The sequence below is a fragment of the Moschus berezovskii genome, chromosome 2 (genome assembly GCF_049115385.1).
Source record: "Moschus berezovskii isolate FMDL1 chromosome 2, NW_MosBer_1.0, whole genome shotgun sequence".
NCBI classification, from domain to species: domain Eukaryota; kingdom Metazoa; phylum Chordata; class Mammalia; order Artiodactyla; family Moschidae; genus Moschus; species Moschus berezovskii.
In genome coordinates, this window is record NC_142461.1 from 7794673 (window position 1) to 7812448 (window position 17776).

At 43.8% G+C, this 17776-nt stretch overlaps 1 protein-coding gene across 2 annotated transcripts in view; it reads left to right on the top strand.

The window, feature by feature from the left end:
- The window catches only part of NIPAL3 (NIPA like domain containing 3), a 49633-nt gene that overhangs the window by 14063 nt on the left and 17794 nt on the right, over positions 1 to 17776 (top strand). The window contains exons 2-5 of one of the 2 annotated variants that reach the window (XM_055397501.2): positions 7700 to 7768; positions 9539 to 9710; positions 12431 to 12490; positions 14575 to 14720. In XM_055397501.2, coding sequence (XP_055253476.1) covers positions 7700 to 7768; positions 9539 to 9710; positions 12431 to 12490; positions 14575 to 14720 — 447 coding nt within the window. Of the gene's footprint in view, positions 1 to 7699; positions 7834 to 9538; positions 9711 to 12430; positions 12491 to 14574; positions 14721 to 17776 lie in introns of those variants that run through there. The other variant, XM_055397503.2, reaches the window with a different exon arrangement.

Genomic DNA, 17776 nt, shown 5'->3' on the forward strand with positions numbered 1-17776 from the left:
TGAGTTAAGATGTATAAAGTACTTAAAACAGTATTTGGCATGTAGTAAATGCTCAATAAATGTTGTTTGTCATCATCATTATCATTTCTAATCTAAACAAGTCTGGTCTGTCAGTTTACAAAGACTGAGCTATCTCTAGTAGAAGAGCTGGCCAGCCATTTGAAAAGAACTCAGCCATGTGAAAATCCAAGACCCTGGATTTTGATTATGGACTTCCACTGCATCTGCCTCATGACATTGAGCCAAATACTTCCTTGTGACCAGAATAAGTTCCTCCTTTAAAATTCTACCCCTTCTTTTATGGCATGTATCACATTCTTCCATTATTTCCATTTATTTGTGCTCAGATTAGGCCATTTATTCAGGAAACATAAATTGAGTATCAGCAAAGATAAGTGAGATATGGAGAATCCAATGCAATATCTTTTTAAATGAAAGAAATGCAAAAGATAATGAAGAAATTTGCAACATAAGGGGAGAAGGAAGAGATGCTATATAGGAGCAAGGTTTTGTATACTACTGAAATTAAGATGGTAATTATAATCACTACTATAATCACTTGGAAGACAACTCAGAAATACATAGTAAAAGGGAATGAAAATGGTGCTCTAGAAAATATATCTATTTGACATGAAAGAAGGCAGTAGGGGAGAAATTGAGAAATAAAAAGAGACATAAGACATACAGGGGGAATAATAATGAAATGGCAGAAGTCCTTCTTATCAGTAATTATATTAAACGTAAATGGATTAAACTCTATTGGCAGAAATGATTTTTTTAAAAATATGACCCAAATACATCCTATCTATAAGATGTCGTTTAGATTTAAAGACACAAATAGGTTGATGGTTAAAAAGATGGGAAAAGATATTCCATTCATTGTAACCATTGTAATTCTCAAGAAGAGAGCTTGAGTGGGTATATTAACACTGGACAAAATAGACTTTAAGACAGAAATTGTTATGAGAGACTAAGAAGGACATTATATAATGATGAAAAAGTCAATCCATAGGAAGATATAGCAGTTGTAAAATATATGCACCTAACACTAAAGCTGAAACTCCGATACTTTGGCCACCTCATGTGAAGAGTTGACTCACTGGAAAAGACTCTGATGCTGGGAGGGATTGGGGTCAGGAAGAGAAGGGGACGATGGAGAATGAGATGGCTGGATGGCATCACCGACTTGATGGACATGAGTTTGGGTGAACTCCGGGAGTTGGTGATGGACACGGAGGCCTGACGTGCTGCGGTTCATGGGGTTGCAAAGAGTCGGACACGACTGAGCGACTGAACTAACTAACTAACAGAGTGTTAAAATATATGAAGGAAAAATTGACAGAATTGAAGGAAGAAATAGTTCAACAGTAATAGTTGGACACTTCAATACCACGTTTTTAATAATGGATAGAACAACTGGACAGAAGATCAGCAAGGAAATAGAAAACTTGAACAATACCATAAACCAATTAGAGCAAAGAGGCATCTATAGAACACTCTACTCAACAGTAGTAAAATACACATTCTTCTAAAATGTACATGGAACAGTCTCTGGGATAGAGCATATGTTAAGCTACAAAACGAATGTCAAATAAAAGACTGAAGTCATATAAAGCAAGGGTCCCCAACCTCTTGTCGGTGAACTGGTACCTGTCCATGTCCTGTTAGGAACCAGGCCCCACAGCAGGAGGTGGGCAAGGGCAAGCAAGCAAAGCTTCATCTGCTGCTCCCCATTTCCCCATCATTCCCATCACTTGTATCACCATCTGAACCACTTCTCTCCTCTGCCCCCATCCTTGGAAAAATTCTCTTCTACAGAAGTGGTCCCTAGCTCCAAAAGGGTTAGGGACCACTGATACAAAGCATGTCCTCTGATCACAGTGTAATGAAATAAGAAATCAATAACAGAAGGAAATTCACAGCAGCAAACAGGGAAACTCACAAATATGTGAAAATGAAGAAAGAGGAATTAGAGACCAGCTGATCCTACAACCCTATGGAAATACCAGGGACTCCAACTAGCCAAACAGTCTTGGATAAAGAAGAACAAAGTTGGAAGACTCACACTTCTTGATTTAAAAAATTACAAAGCTACAGCAATCAATGTGTTATTGGCATAAGGATAGATATGCATATCAATGGACTATAATACAGAGACCAGAAATAAACCAGTACATCTGTGGCCAACTGATAGTTGACAAAGGTGCTAAGACTACTCAACAGGAAAATAATGTAGTTTTTTCAAACAGATGATGTAGGGTCAACTGGATATCCACATGTAAGAAGATGAAGTTGGACTCCTTCCTCATATCATGTTAAAAAAATTAATTCAAAATGGACCAAAGACCTAAATATTCTTGGAAAGAGTTTTTGGAAAGAAAGAGTCTTGGAAAGAAACATAGGTATAAATTTTCGTGACCTTGTATTGGACAGTGTTTTTAAAAATTATGCCAAAAACCACATAGCAGCAGAAGAAAAAATTAAACAATCAATATTAAAAACTTGTGTTTGTCAAAGCACACTGTCAAGAAGATAAAGCTTTGGCCCATAGAATAGGAGAAAATATTTGGAAATCATACATCTGACAAAGGTTTAGTATCTTGTAAAGAAAGCTGAGCGCTGAAGAATTGACACTTTTGAACTATGGTGTTGGAAAAGGTTCTTGAGAGTACCTTGGATTGCAAGGAGATCCAACCAGTCCATCCTAAAGGAAATCAGTCCTGAATATTCATTGGAAGGACTGATGCTGAAGCTGAAACTCCAATACTTTGGCCACCTGATGAGAAGAACTGACTCGTTGGAAAAGACCCTGATGCTGGAAATGATTGAAGGCAGGAGGAGAAGGGGACGACAGAGGATGAGCTTGTTGGATAGCACCACCAACTCGATGAACATGAGTTTGACTAAGCTCTGGGAGTTCGTGATGGACAGGGAAGCCTGGTGTGCTGCAGTCCATGGGGTCGCAAAGAATCAGACACTATTGAGCGATTGAACTGAACTGATATAAAGAAATCTTACAACTCAATGGTAAAAAGATAATAAAAATAATAAAAATCTTTTAACAAATATACAAAGAAATCTTACAACTCAATAATAAAAATTTAAAAGTAGGCAAAGGGTTGCACAACATCGAAAATGTACGAAATGCTACTGAATTATGTATTTTAAGATGATTAATAGTCCATTTTATTACATGTAAATTTTTAAAAAATAGGCCAAGATTTGAATAAACAATTCTCCAAAGAAGATAATGGCAATATATAGCTGAAAAGATACTCAACATCATAAGTCATTGCTGCTGCTGCTGCTAAGTCACTTCAGTCGTGTTTGACTCTGTGTGACCCCACAGACGGAAGCCCACCAGACTCCCCCATCCCTGGGATTCTCCAGGCAAGAACACTGGAGTGGGCTGCCATTTCCTTCTCCAATGTGTGAAAGTGAAGTCGCTCAGTCGTGTCCGACCCTTAGCAACCCCACAGACTGCAGCCTACCAGGCTCCTCCATCCATGGGATTTTCTAGGCAAGAGTACTGGAGTGGCTTGCCATGCAAATCAAAACCATTAGATACCAGTCAAAACCAATTAGATACCATTTCATACTCTTTGGTATGGCTATCATAATTTTTTTTTTAGAGGAAAATAGCTAGTGTTGGCAATGATGTAGGGAAATTAGAACCCTTGTTTGGTGGGAATGTAGATTGGTATAACCACTATAGAAAACAACTTGGAAGTTCCTCAAAAGTAAAAGATAGAGTTACTATATGACTGAGCAATCCCACTCCTACTAGAATAATCCCAAGAAAATTGAAAGCGCACACACACACACTTATATATACATATATACACACACACATGTAATGTACACAAATGTTCATAACAACTATCATGATAGACAAAAATTAGAAATAATTCAAATGTAATTGAAGAACAGAAAAACAAAATGTGGTATGTCCATATAGTGGAATATTACTTGATCATAAGCAGGAATGAAGTGCTGATTTTTTTATATGAACCCTAAAAACATTATTCTAGGTGAAAGAAGCCAGTCACGAAAGACCACATATGGTAAGGTTCCATTTATGTCCAAAATAGGCAAATCCATAGAGACAGCTAGTAGACTAGTGGTTTCCAGGAAATGAGGGGAGGGGAAATGGGGAATAAATGCTAATGGGTTTGGGATTTCTTTGTGGGTTGATGGAAATGTTCTGGGTTTAGTTATCAGTATGGCACAGTTTGATGAAAACTGGACATGTTCGAGGTTATGTGGCAACTTTGCCTAGAGGTCCAATGGTTAGGCACTTGGTGCTTTCACTACTGAGTGCCCAGGTTCAATCCCTGGTCAGGGAACTAATATCCCACAGGCTGTGCAGGGTGACCAAACAAAAGATTATGTGACAACTCTGGAAATCAGATCCACCCCACCCCGGCACCCCCTGTTTGTTGTTGCTGTTTGTTGTGATTTGTTATTGTTTGCTTGGTTAGTGATTTTTCTCAACTTTGTTTGGTAAAATCTGTATTTTCTGTTGTGTGTGGCTCACCCAAGTCTGTGTCTGTTAGCTTGGTGGTCAGTTTGGTTTCAGTAGAGTTCCTTGAGCCTAGAGCAAAAACCAAACAAGACAAAACTCTCCCAGGCTTTGCAGACTGGCTCTGCTGGGGCACTGCTCCAAGGTTTACCATTCTGTTTACAACTCTGAATTCTTGCTGCTTCTCCTCTGCCTGAAGGCTACCAGAGGTGAAGGCTTAGCATCTTGTCAAGTGTTTTTGGAGCACACATCCAGCCCTGGGTGTGTGAATGGGCTTCTTGATTCCCCAGGATCCTTGGGAGCTTTTAAAAGCCTCCTGACCCACCTCGTCCCCCTGTGTCTTCCTTCCTGGCCTCTTCCTGCCCAGTCTCTTCCTTCCGTCTGTTGTTCATCCTGGATTATCCCTTACCCCAGGCTGCTGCATCCAGTACTTGTGCCTTTAAGTGCTTTTGGCAATAGCATCCTGGAAGCTTCCCACCAACCCTGGAACGCCTCCAAGTCAGGCACAACAAAGGCAAGCCTTTGTGCCAGACAGGTCAGAATCCACAGCCACAATTTCTAGAAAATAAAGCCCTTATTGCTCCCTCTGTCCTCATGACGACCGTGGGTCTGTAGTTTAAGGGATGGTTGGCACGTGATTTAAAATGCCACAGTGCTCTCTGCCCATGAAGCAAATGTTTCTTTCTTCACCAGGCCTTCCCCTGCTTGTTATAAGTTTTTAACTAGACTCCAGAGTTCTATAACAATTGATTCAGACAGTGTTTACAAGTTCATTCATGGTTTTTCTGGAAGGGAAGTCCCTGGAGTTCTTTTATTACACCGTTTTCAATGACATTACTTGTAACAACATTGTGAATATACTAAAAACAAAACATTTTGAAAAGGTCAAAATGCTGACTTTTATGGTTTTTTAATTTTTTCTCAATAAAAAAGGTAGTGACAAGTTAATTTAAGATATTCCGGGTTCATAGAATGGCTTTAAAAGGCTTTTAGAGCCAGACATTAAGATGGGAAGACATTAAAATACCTTAACTGAGCAAAAAAGTGGAAACCACCAAACAGTAGAGTGATCTATACTCAGATCAATGGAAGATCAAAACCACCCACTTGTAAACATCTGGAATAGAGGCACATCTTGAGTCCCAGCCTAAAACTGTTGGATTGTTAAGCAGCCTTGGTCCACCAAGGAAGCTCATCAGTTAGCTGGTGCTGTATAACAAACAACCTTAGTAGCTAAAAACAACAACCATTTTACTGCTTACAATTCTATGGGTCAAAAATCTGGACGGGATCCAGAAGAACTGAAATCAATACTTCAGAGAGATATTGGTGCGCTGTTGTTGAGTGCAGCGCTGTTGGCCGCAGTCAAGCTGTGGGAGCAACCCAAATGTCTATTGATAAATGAAGAAGGTAAATGTGGCGTATACTGCAACGGAATCTGGAATGTTGTTGTTTAGCTGCTAAGTCGTATCTGACTCTTTGCAACTCCATGGACTGTAGCCCACCAGACTCCTCTGTCCATGGGATTTCTCAGGCAAGAATACTGGAGTGGGTTGCCATTTTGTCCTCCAGGGGATCTTCCTGACCCGGGGATCAAACCCACATTTCCTGCACTGACAGACAGATTCTTTACTGAGTCAGCAGGGGAGCCCACAATAGAATATTGCCCAGCCTTAAAAAAAGAGGGAAATCCTGTAATATGCCACCACATGGGTTAACCTTGAGGACATTATACAAAGTGAAGTAAGTGCTAGACTGAATGTGCCTCTTGTTCTTCCACCATAATTCATTTGTGGAAGTCATAATTCCCATCGTGATGGTATTTGGAGATGGGGACTTTGGGAGGCAATTACGAGAATGGGGTGTCTATAAATGGGATTAGTGCCATTATAAGAGAGACAAGACAGAGTTCTGTTTCTCTACCATGTGAGGACATAGCAAGAAAGTGTCCATCTGCAAGCCAGGAAAAGGGCTTTCACAGGATCACCCAGCACCTTAACCCTGGACCTCTTGGCCTCCAGATCTATGAGGAATAATGGCCACTCAGTCTGTCGTATTTGTTACAGCGGCCAAATTGACTGAGGCAATAAGCCAGTTACAGAAAAGCAGATACTGCATGATTCTACTTATATGGGGTATCTTAAATAGTCAGACTCATAGAATCAGGGGCTTTGCAGGTGCTAGTGGTAAAGAACCCACCTGCTAACACAGGAAACATAAGAGATGGGGGTTCGATCCCTGGAAGATCCCGTGGAGGAGGAAATGGCAACCCTCTCAAGTATTCTTGCTTGGAGAATCCCATGGACAGAGGAGCCTGACAGGTCACAATTCATGGGGTCGCAAAGAGTTGGACACAACTGAAGTGACTTAGCACACACACACATTGGGGAGTGCATTTATAATACCTTAGGTAAAGGACCAGGTTATAAAACAAATTATCATCTTATTTCTATAAGATATATTAACATTTCTATTGACATCTAAATTTATGGACAGAAAATTTTTTTTACAAAAACCAAAACATTTGCAGTAACCATCTATGATTTTTTTTAATCTTCTTGCATTATTGTTCTTTTCATTTATATTTCCTAATTATTCTGTAGTGAATATATATTTAGTTATCACTGTATAAAGTTTTTTTTTTAGTGTCATGCTAACAAATCTGAACCTCATTCTTAAGGTGACATAAATTAAATTTTTATAAATTAAATAATTAAAACTGTCCTCAGCAACTCTGCCAGTTAAAAGAGTTTCATTGAGACCCCTCTGGGAAGAGGAAGATTCCATTGATTAGATGGCAAATGTATCCCTGCCTGTGTTTTTCTTGTAAATTCTGACTTCTGTGCCAGCCTATGCCAAGTCAATATATTAAGGGGACTGGGAGAGCAGACTTGGGCTTTATCAGATCCTTGGGGCCAGTGGGCAAAAGTTGGTGCTTTCTGGTAGTGTCCAGTTCCAGGCCATGTTCTCTAAACTAGCAAGGCAGTCAGATTAAACTCGGCAGAAAATTTTCAGTAGAGGGTCTGGGAAGGTGTGCTTTTGTGATGAAGGTTGTTTTTCTGATTTTGTTTTGGAACAGCAACAGTTGGTTTCTAACTGTTTGAATGGTTTGTGTCCTGGGGCCCCTTGGCTTAGGCCCAGCTCATTCATGTCTGCTTCTGTGGACTTTCCTTACAGGAAAACTTGATCGGCGCTCTCTTGGCAATTTTCGGGCACCTTGTGGTCAGCATTGCGCTGAATCTCCAGGTATGTTCCCATCACCAGCACTGCCTGGTGCAGAGATGTGGCCGGAGCCGGGGTATCCAGTGCAGGTGCGTCTGCCTCCTCCCAGTGGGATGTTGCCTGCCCCATCCCGGGGCTGGGACAATACTTGGTGGGTTGTTCTAGGATACTCTCTTGGTTCTATGCCCCTGTTTCATCCCCCATCACCCCTCAACTATGAAGACAATGCTGTCTGTTTTAGAAGTCTCTGGGTGGGGTGGGGAGTGCCCTGGAGCAACTGCTGTGGACCCCCTGCCCCACATGCCCTCGGCCTAGTCGAGATCCCAGGCAGGTGTGGTTTGGAGTGAGCTCAGAACACCGTGGGAATGACCCCCTTGGCTGCAGGTGCAGTGAGACAGCCAGCTGTGCGTGTTGGGTGCTGGTGGTGGCTGTTAATGCCCCGGGGCAGCCTTCAACCAGTGGAGGTTGGGAGTCGGTGGATAAATACCCCCAGCCCCCCATCCTTGGGTTGGATGGTTCTGAGGAGCATTCACAGGGTCTCTTAAAGGGTCCTCAGTGGAACTGAGCCCCAGTTGCCTTAAGCACTAACTCACCCTCTAGTGTACCCTTCGATGACCTTCTTCCCTAGCCTGTCTCGCTTTCTGCCTCCCTGATTTTGCTTCCTGGAATCACCTCCCAAATCTATGCCCTGCTTCCTAGCCCTTGTTTCAAGGACTGCTTCTGGGAAGCCCAGCCTAAGACTTGACACCTGAGACCTCCCTGGGGGTCCAGTGGCTAAGACACCATGCTCCCAATGCAGGGGGCCCAGGTTCAGTCCCTGGTCGGGGAACTAGACCCCACATGTTACAACTAAAGGTTCCACATGCCACAACTTAAAGAAAAAAAAAAGGCTGGACACCTGCAAGCCAGACAAATACAGCACATTGACTCATTCTTTTTCCTTCACGCTGCCCCCGGCTTCAGCAGGCGAGCTGCTCTGCCTCTCTAGAGCAGGCACATGGACACTCTGCTTCTACATGTGCACACATGTGTGTTTCTGAGGCTGCACGGCCTCTTGGCTCCTCATCTGGCTCCCTGTCTTCCCCCTGCAGACCAGCTCCTCTGCTTCCATATCTGCTTCTATGCAACCCCGCACCATGATCCAACCCACGTGGCAGACTTGACCCTCTGAGTCAGCATGCCTTTTGGGCTTTCCTTAGTCACTGCCTCAGGGTCTGTGTCCCGAGTTCACAGTTCCAGAACCAGGAATACTGTCCCTGCTTGGGCAAAGTGTTCACCCAAGGGAGGGGAAGATCCACTAACATGCGCAGATCTGCCCAGCAGAGCTGTGGGCATTTCTCCAGAAAGGCATGTATCCAGGTGGGCACCCTGAACACGGGGACTCCTGAGCCTTGCAGTTAGAGGGTCAACCCCAAGGGCCAGGCTAAAGTGAGGGTCCATAAGTCATGGCTCTCACCCCAGACTGTGCATTGCCTGTGATGTGCATCAGAAATGCACATTTCCAGTCCTTGCACACACCTCCCCTCTGAGGATGAGGCCCAGACACATGTATTTTTTCAAAGCTTCCCGGAGAAGGTAAAGTCTTGCAGCCAGTTTGAGAGCTTTTGTCTCAGAAGGTCAATCTAAGATTTAAGAGCGCCAGTGTTAACTCTTCTCTGAGGGAGGACTCAGAAAAACCTGACAATCTCCCCCAAGTTATTTTTAAGAGTGGGGGGATGTGGATTTAGGGTTCGTGTGCTGTAGCATCTTTTCCCCAGAGATCTGGACGAATCGTGTTCTTTCTTGGACTTCTAGAAGTACTGCCACATCCGCCTCGCAGGCTCCAAGGACCCTCGGGCCTATTTCAAGACCAAGACATGGTGGCTGGGCCTGTTGCTGATGCTCCTGGGCGAGCTGGGCGTGTTTGCCTCCTACGCCTTTGCTCCCCTCTCTCTGATCGTGCCCCTCAGCGCTGTCTCTGTGATAGGTAAGACCCAGCTCCCGCCCCACCCCTCCCCTGGGACTCAGCCCACCTCTGTGATCAGTGTCACCGCCAGGATCAAAGAGACCTGTTCAACAAGCCAGCTTTTGCTTTGCTAATAAAACCTAATACTTCCAAAGGGCTTCGTACACAGCAGCCCCTACTCTAAGCACTTTACAGATACTGATTCTCCTGGCAGCCTTTCGAGGGAGACACTGTTATTATTCTCACTTTACAGATAAGGAAACTGAGGCACAGAGTGGTGAAGCTACTTTTCTCAAATCGCACAGCTAGTGAGGAGCAGGGCCGGGATGCACACAGGCTGCTTGCCTCCCGAATCTGTTTAAGATTCAGAACGTTTATCAGAGTTGCTTTTTATTTCTACTGCAGAAGAAAGATTAACCTTGACCTGTTCATCCTAACACCGTGATAATAAGCTAAGCTTTCGTAGAATTCAGATATCTCACACCGTCTGAGCCAGCAGAGAAGCCCCTGTAAGAAATGCATATTCAGCTTATTCGCTGATCTTTTTACAGCAACCGGTATCATTTTAAAAACATCATCAGCTTTCTCATCTGCCATTTTTTCTGTAATTTGTGTAATCACTGAACCAGTGTTTCAGAACGTTTAAACTATCTAGAAGACAAAGGAGTTTTGATTGCTCATGAGGTCACAAATAAAATAGAATTAGAAAAAATTCTTTTTTTGTTAAATAAAAGATTTTAGTAGGTTAGTGGACAATAGTTTTTTTGTACATAGGAGCAAGAACAGTGAACTTGCTTTGAAATATTTCCTTTCATTTTGCTGACAAGGATTGCAGTTCTGAGAAGCTCTTCCCTGCTCTTAAAGGAGAAAATCATATTTTGAGTCTTAATCCTCCTGGAATTAAGAGGCCCTTTTAAGAGGGCCAGCAGGGATGGTGTATGCCTGGCAATTATGGCCCCTCCTGTACCCAAGGCAGACATCACTAATCAGTCATAGCCTTCCTTCCTAGTGAGCCTGGGTGGGCCCTCAGAATCCTCAGGGCTTCAGGCAGTCATTACCAATTACCAGGAGTTGGCAAAGGAGTGGAAACTTATTTCCTTTCCCTCATTCTATTTATTGAAAGCCTCTCTTTCTTGACCAGGGTGGGTAAACAGGCAGCCTACAGGATGACCAAGATCTTCAGGCGTGCCATGTTCTTACCTACACAATGTTGTTTCAGAATATCGTTTGAGTGCCTTTTGTTGAGCCAAGTTGTCTACCATAGTCTTGACTTCTCCCTACTGTCTTACATCTGGCCCACGTTGCACACCTGTGTTGTTGCTCAGTCCCAACAGGGTTTTAATAGTTTTGTCCTCTGCGCATTGCTGATCTGTCGAAAGGGCTCTCAGAACCTTTATTCACAAAGAGGAATATGTAACTGAATGACAGGTGCTTTAAATACTAGCCTTTAAAGTTTAATAAGGATCAAATAACCAAATTCTTTAAAATAGACCAAATTATAATGATGGAACTTCAGGGATCAGCCCTTGGAAATTATAGGGCTCTTAGAGCTTCTTAGTCACCCAGCAAAAAATAACATTAAAAATAAATAAATATTAAAATAATAACCACCATTTCTTGGGTACCTATTACATATTAGTCACTGTTCCAGATGCTTTAATAATAATAGCTCAGTTATTGATCACAAACTGTGTGATCAATAATTTGCATGTGTTATTTAATTGACCCTATAACTCTGTGTGCTCAGTCGCTTAATTGTGTCCAACTCTTTTGCAACCCCATGGACTGTAGCTCGCCAGGCTCCTCTGTCCATGGAATTTTCCAGGCAAGAGTACTGGAGTGGGTTGCCATTTCCTTCTCCAGGGAGAAGTAGGTATTTTCAGTGATGTGCTGATAATCTAATTTGAGAGAGAGAAAATGCAAGAAGAAAGAGAGGAGGTGGAAGGAGGTAGGGAAGGGACAGAAAAATGAGAAAGGAAAGGAAGACCTGATTCGCAGTGTTTCTGGTATAAATACTCACACTGTGGCTGATTCCGAGCTACTGATGGTTTTCTGACTATTGACGTTCAGCCCGCTGGTGCAGGCTGGATCCAGTGCATGGTTTCAGTGACTAGGAAATGAATTATCCGGTGAAGTGACCTACCCAGGAAACACAGCCAGAAGAGGCAGACCTGAGACAGTAATCCAGGGCTATTCACAATCAATGCCAGCCTCCTCATTTAGGACAGTCATAAGGAAGTTTGAATGCATCTGCAAGCTTGGAAGTGTCAGGAAGAGAAAAGAACCAGGGGGAAACATCAGAGGTGGACATTTCTGCGAAGGATCAGGAGCCCTGGCCTCCAACAGTCCTAGGTTTGAGCCTTTCCTTGCCAGCTGCATGGTCTTGAGGGATTCCTTTCCCTCTCTCAGCCTCCATGTCCCCATTTTTTACATGGAATCATAATAGCGCCCACCCCAAAGAGTGAACGTGCCAGAAAGAACTTGTGTGAGTTGCTGGTCACACAGCAAATAGTCAACCCCCAGTGCTCCTGGCCTTGTAAGAAATCCTCAGGGAGGCTCAGAGAGGAGCCTTTGTTTTGAAGGTGGACATTACAAGGGACTGAGCTCTTGGGGGCATAAGTGAGAGCTTAGGAAGAACCAAGCTCCAGTGCAAATGAGCCAACCCAGAGGCGTGGGTGAAGGGGCTCGCATTTGACTGACAGCAGCCTCAGTTCTCTTCTTCTGCTATTCTTTCCTTACAGCCAGTGCCATCATAGGAATCATATTCATCAAAGAAAAATGGAAACCTAAAGACTTCCTGAGTAAGTTTGTTGGTTTGAGCCCGTGTTCATAGTTTTATTCTTGTTCTTTTTTTCCACTGTAAAGCCAGCTCCTCCCAGTCTCGAGATCATCTGTCTCCTTCTCCTCCATGTGGTTCTACATCCCACCCTCAGCAGGCTACTGAGGGCTGGGTTTTTTAATCAGTGGTTCCCAAACCTGGCTATCCATCAGAACCATCTGTGAGACTTTTTAAAATGGGCTTTCATTCATTGCATGCTGCTGCTGCTACTGCTGCTAAGTCACTTCAGTCGTGTCCGACTCTGTGTGACCCCATAGACGGAAGCCCACCAGGCTCCCCTGTCCCTGGGATTCTCCAAGCAAGAACGCTGGAGTGGGTTGCCATTTCCTTCTCCATTCATTGCATATAATCAGTATTTATTGAACATCTATTGTTGGGATTTTAGTAGGCCCAATAAAAGGCTCCCTCTTTCCCTAAGTTCTAAAGCAATGGGAACTAAACAAGGAAGTCAAACACAGGAGATCAGAAGTTATGCTTTATTACTAACGAAAGTTAAGATTAGAACATGCAGCCACATGAACTTGTTTACATGTTCCTCCAGTGCACCCCAGCTCCCAGCTAGACCTTGGCCCAGTCTCCCAAGGAAATATTTAGGTTTACAGAGTGGAACACTTATCCAGGATTACTGCCATACATACATATCCTGTGGCAGAGAAGGGAGAAAAAAGAACAAAACCCGAGTGTTTAAGTTCTTTTCATAGATTATCTCCATTTAGTTGAGAAATGTGGACCAATGGGGCAAGAAGCAGAAGTGTAGGTCCATTGGAGGCCCCTCCACATAGAAACCCAAGGGGTGGGGAAGAAGTTACCTACTAAGTTCCACCCTCTGCTGTGGGTGCTGAGGATGTAGCCGTAGGACAGATGGAGGTTATAGCCTAATGTATATATTATATATGTGTGTGTGCGTGCAGACATGCTGAGTCACTTCAGTTGTGTCTGACTCTTGGACCCTGTGGACTGTAGCCCGCCAAGCTCCTCAGTCCATGGGATTCTCCAAGCAAGAATACTGGAGTGGGTTGCCATGCCCTTCTCCAGGGGATCTGCCCAGCCCTGGGATCAAACCTGAGGCTCATGTTGCCATGAAAATTCCTGTGCCTGTCATACGGAAAACATAGGCTCTGACGGTTTGCTTTTGAGGGTTATATATATATATTTTTAAGTCTCACCCATCTAGCTTTAGAATGTTCCTTGTAAAATACACGTTAAACCAGAGCACAATACCAAAACAGCTAAAATGAAGAAGAAAAACTAAAGTTTTACTTATACTCTACTGGTGGCAGTGGAAGTTAGGGTACAGCTACTTTGGAAAACCATATGACAGTAACTACTAAACTGAACATCTGCATGTCCTGTGACCCAGGAATTCCACCTCCTAGTTTTATACCCAACAGAAGTACATGCATTTGTTTTCCAAATGACATGCACAGGAACGTTCGTAGCAACATGATTTGTTATAACCCAAGACTGGAGACTACTTAAATGCCCCTCCACAGTAGAAATGATAAACTGTGTCCTATTCACACGGAGACCACCATACAGCAGTGAGAATGAAGGAACTACCACCACAGGCCAGGATACAGGTGAACCTCACAAGCATAGTCTTGCAAGAGCACAGACACGAGAAAACCTAGTGTATGATTCCATCAATGTAAACTACAAACCCAGGCAAATGGTCAGTGCCAGTAGAAGTCAAAGTGTTACCCTGGGGGTGGAGTCTACTGATGGGAAGGGGACACAAGTGAGGATTTGGGGGTCCTGCTGACGTTCCTTTTCCCCACCTGGGTGCTGGTTACATGGGTGAGTTCGCTTTGTAAAAACTCATCAAGCACTGTTTTGTTATGCGTGCTATACCTCATTTAAATTTTTTTAAATGTTAAATGTTATTTTTTTAAATGACATTCAGGGAGATATTCTTTTCTTTTTTTTTTTAAGTAAAGAAAAATCGAAAATTCAAACAACAGCAGGCCCTCATGTGTTGCCCCAGAGGCACGTGCTGGCCTGGCCAAGGCCTGCAGTGAGTCATGTGACACTTCCTTCTCCCTGCAGGGCGCTACATCTTATCCTTCGTTGGCTGCGGTCTGGCCATCGTGGGCACCTACTTGCTGGTGACATTTGCACCCAACAGTCATGAGAAGATGACAGGTGATAACATCATCAGGCACCTCGTGAGCTGGCCTTTTCTCCTGTACATGGTACGAGAAATTCCGGTCCTTCCGCCTGAGCTGGTGGGCGTGGGGATGGAGTCCTAGAAACCGAAAACCTGAATTCCCAGCAAGACGGGGTTCACGGGAATCACGATCTATCTCACAGCACTGAACACCACGCTCACAGGAGTATGTAGTTCCTGGGGAAGTTTTTTTTTTCCCCAGTGTGTCCTGAGTAATGTCTAAAACTGCATATTTAATATGACAACTTGATTTCTTAGAGGTATTTGTAGGTCTGGACATTATCTGTAAAAGACTGGACAGAAAAACAGAAACTCCATCAGTAGTTGTCTCTGGGAGATGGAATTATGCTTATGTTTTTATTCTGTCTTTGTCTTTACATATCGCTACATTGAGCGTTTGAAACAGTTATGGTAAGAAAAAAAGTTAAAATTGTAAGCAGTTCTTTCTTTTTGCCCGGTATCACACAGCTGATAGAAGCTGATAGAAAAACGAGAGACAATGGGAACTTTATTTCCTAAACCCCCAACCGGAGCTCAGTCTTCTGTTCCAGTTACATTCTGGTTGGGTCTACAAGTTGACTAATCAAGGAAAACATCGAAGGCGTTTGATAAAGCTACTGGTATATTCCTGCTCCATGCATGGCACCATGTTAAATGTTTTTTAATATATTATATGTCACCAAAAATAATCAACAAACCAAGAGTTTTACATGAGCTAGACTATGGACCATGGCCCAGGATACAGCCTCTCAGGTAACTCTGAGCATCTGCTCTGGAGAAGCCTGGTTTTCAGCACAATTTTGTATCTTGTCAGGTCAAAGAACATTAAACAAGTCAAAAATGTGTTCTTTCAAGTTAAAAAAACATATCAGCATGTACATAGCAAGTCAGTTTGTCCTTGGTACCTGGGAAGGGAAACTTATCATCGAAGGGGTAGCAGAAAGGAAGGCATTTAATTTTTTCTAACATAACCATTCTTTACTTCTGGTCAGTGTTCCCTTTTCTTTCATAATTAAGGCAGACATACAATGTGTGTAACAAGCTGTTTTAGTTAGCATAAAATTTGAGTTAAACCATGTATAAACCAAAATGACTTCCCCAGACCTCAAGATATGAAAATTTGTTTCATCACCTCTCAGATTCCCTCAACAGTCCTATAACGCAAGTGTTTTTCTCCCCATTTTATGGACTAGAAAACTGGATCTCAGGGTTAGTGAGGTTGCTCAGAGTCCCCCGAGGGCAGAGCTGGACCCTAAGCCTGCCTGCCTGGCCTCACATGTCACCACAGCCTGCTGACCAAGGCATTCATTGTTTGGTCTTGACTCAGCAGCCTGGGCCTGCTGCAGAGGCCCCAAATGTCCTTTCCCCTCAGATATCCCACAAATCAGAGGATTTAGGTTTCCCCAAGGTTTGGGCTGTGTCATCTCCTGACCGCCACCAGCCCCAGCATCGACCTGGTGGGCCTAGAAAAGTGTCTGCCAGGCAGAGCCAGTGACCCACCTTTTCAGGAAAAGCTTGACCCCAGAACACAGACTTCTCTTTACAGAGTCCATTCCATACTGTGTAGCCATTACCAAGGCCCTTGGCCACGTGTTCTGCCTCCTTCTCTGTAAATTGGCAGATCCCTGGACCCGCAGTGGTTGTCGGGAGAGACACAGACGGGTGGGAACCACCTGGCACGTGCCCGATGCTCCGTGGCCCATTCAGTCTGTCTTCCTCCGTCATGACTGTGAGGCAGCTGGAGGAGTTTGGCCAAATCAAATTCAGTAAATGAGTGTCCGCTCTGTGCCAGACGCTGTGGATGTAAAAGCTAAATGAGACGTACTCACAGAACCCGTGCTCTATCAGGAGGCAGCAGCACATACACAGGCATCCCGCAGTAGGATGCCAAGCGCTCTCCTGGGATGCATTCAAGCATCATGAAAACGGTGGGGAAATTGGCCCCACCCCTACCCCCAGCCAGAATCCACGCTCGTCAGTTGGAAATATTGAGGATTAACTGTGCATCTGCTTGATGGCGTATTCTGCAGCAATGAAAGATAATTATGAAAACTTCATAAAACATGAAAATTGTTTATGTAACTAAAAACGGCCCAGCACAAAATTGGGCTTGGACAATGATGGCAAATAGATAAAATAGGTATTCACTGTGACAAAGATAGGAAGACACAGGAAAACAAAAGCCGCTTTGTTTTGTGGTCTCATAATTATGAGGAATTTAAAGTGTTTTTCTTTTTAAAATGCCCATTAATGTTTCTGTATTGGTTTATTTGGTAAACAAACTTTGCTGGTAGGTCAAGGCAGGCAAATGGAGCTGAGCTGTTGATTCAGTTTTGCTGGGCGCTGGGCTCGCTTCATTCCCTGGAAGAGTATTGCCAATGTCTGGACCTTTTTAAGGAGTAGAAGGGGCAAGTTGTTGCTGCAAGGGCGGGGAACTTCTCAAACTTCAGAGTTCTCTAATTTTCCATTTTCTGGTAGGATTCTTTGCAACCCCATGGACTGTAGCCCACCAGGCTCCTCTGTCCATGGAATTCTCCAGGCAAGAATGCTGGAGTGGGTTGCCATTTCCTTCTCCAGGGAATCTTCCAGACCCAGGGATGGAACCCGGGTCTCCTGCATTGCAGGTATTAGGATTCTACTCATGGGGAGCATCTTCTGAACACAAGCCACAGGTCCCCCATCTGGAGGCAGCATAGCCTAGTGGGAAAGCGCATGTGTCCTGGAGCCAAGCTGTTCAGGTTCAAACCCCAGCTCTGCCATTTGCTAGCTTGGGATTGCAACAGTATCTGCTTCCTAGAATTATGGTGCTGATTTAATGAGTTGAGTGAGTAAAGATAACATGCTTAGAAGAGAGCCAGGCAGGTTCATGAGCTCGTTAAGCATAAGCTGTGATTATGGCCCTGTGAGTTAGGAATTATTGTCATTATCCCCATTTCACAGAGGCGGTAACTGAGGTTCAGAGAACTTAAGTGACCTGCCCAAGGTCACCCGGCTAGTTTAGAAGGAGGTCCAAGCTCAGACTCCCTGACTGCAGATGTCCTCTCCTTTCGACTCTGCCAAGCGGCACACCGCAGTGGCCTG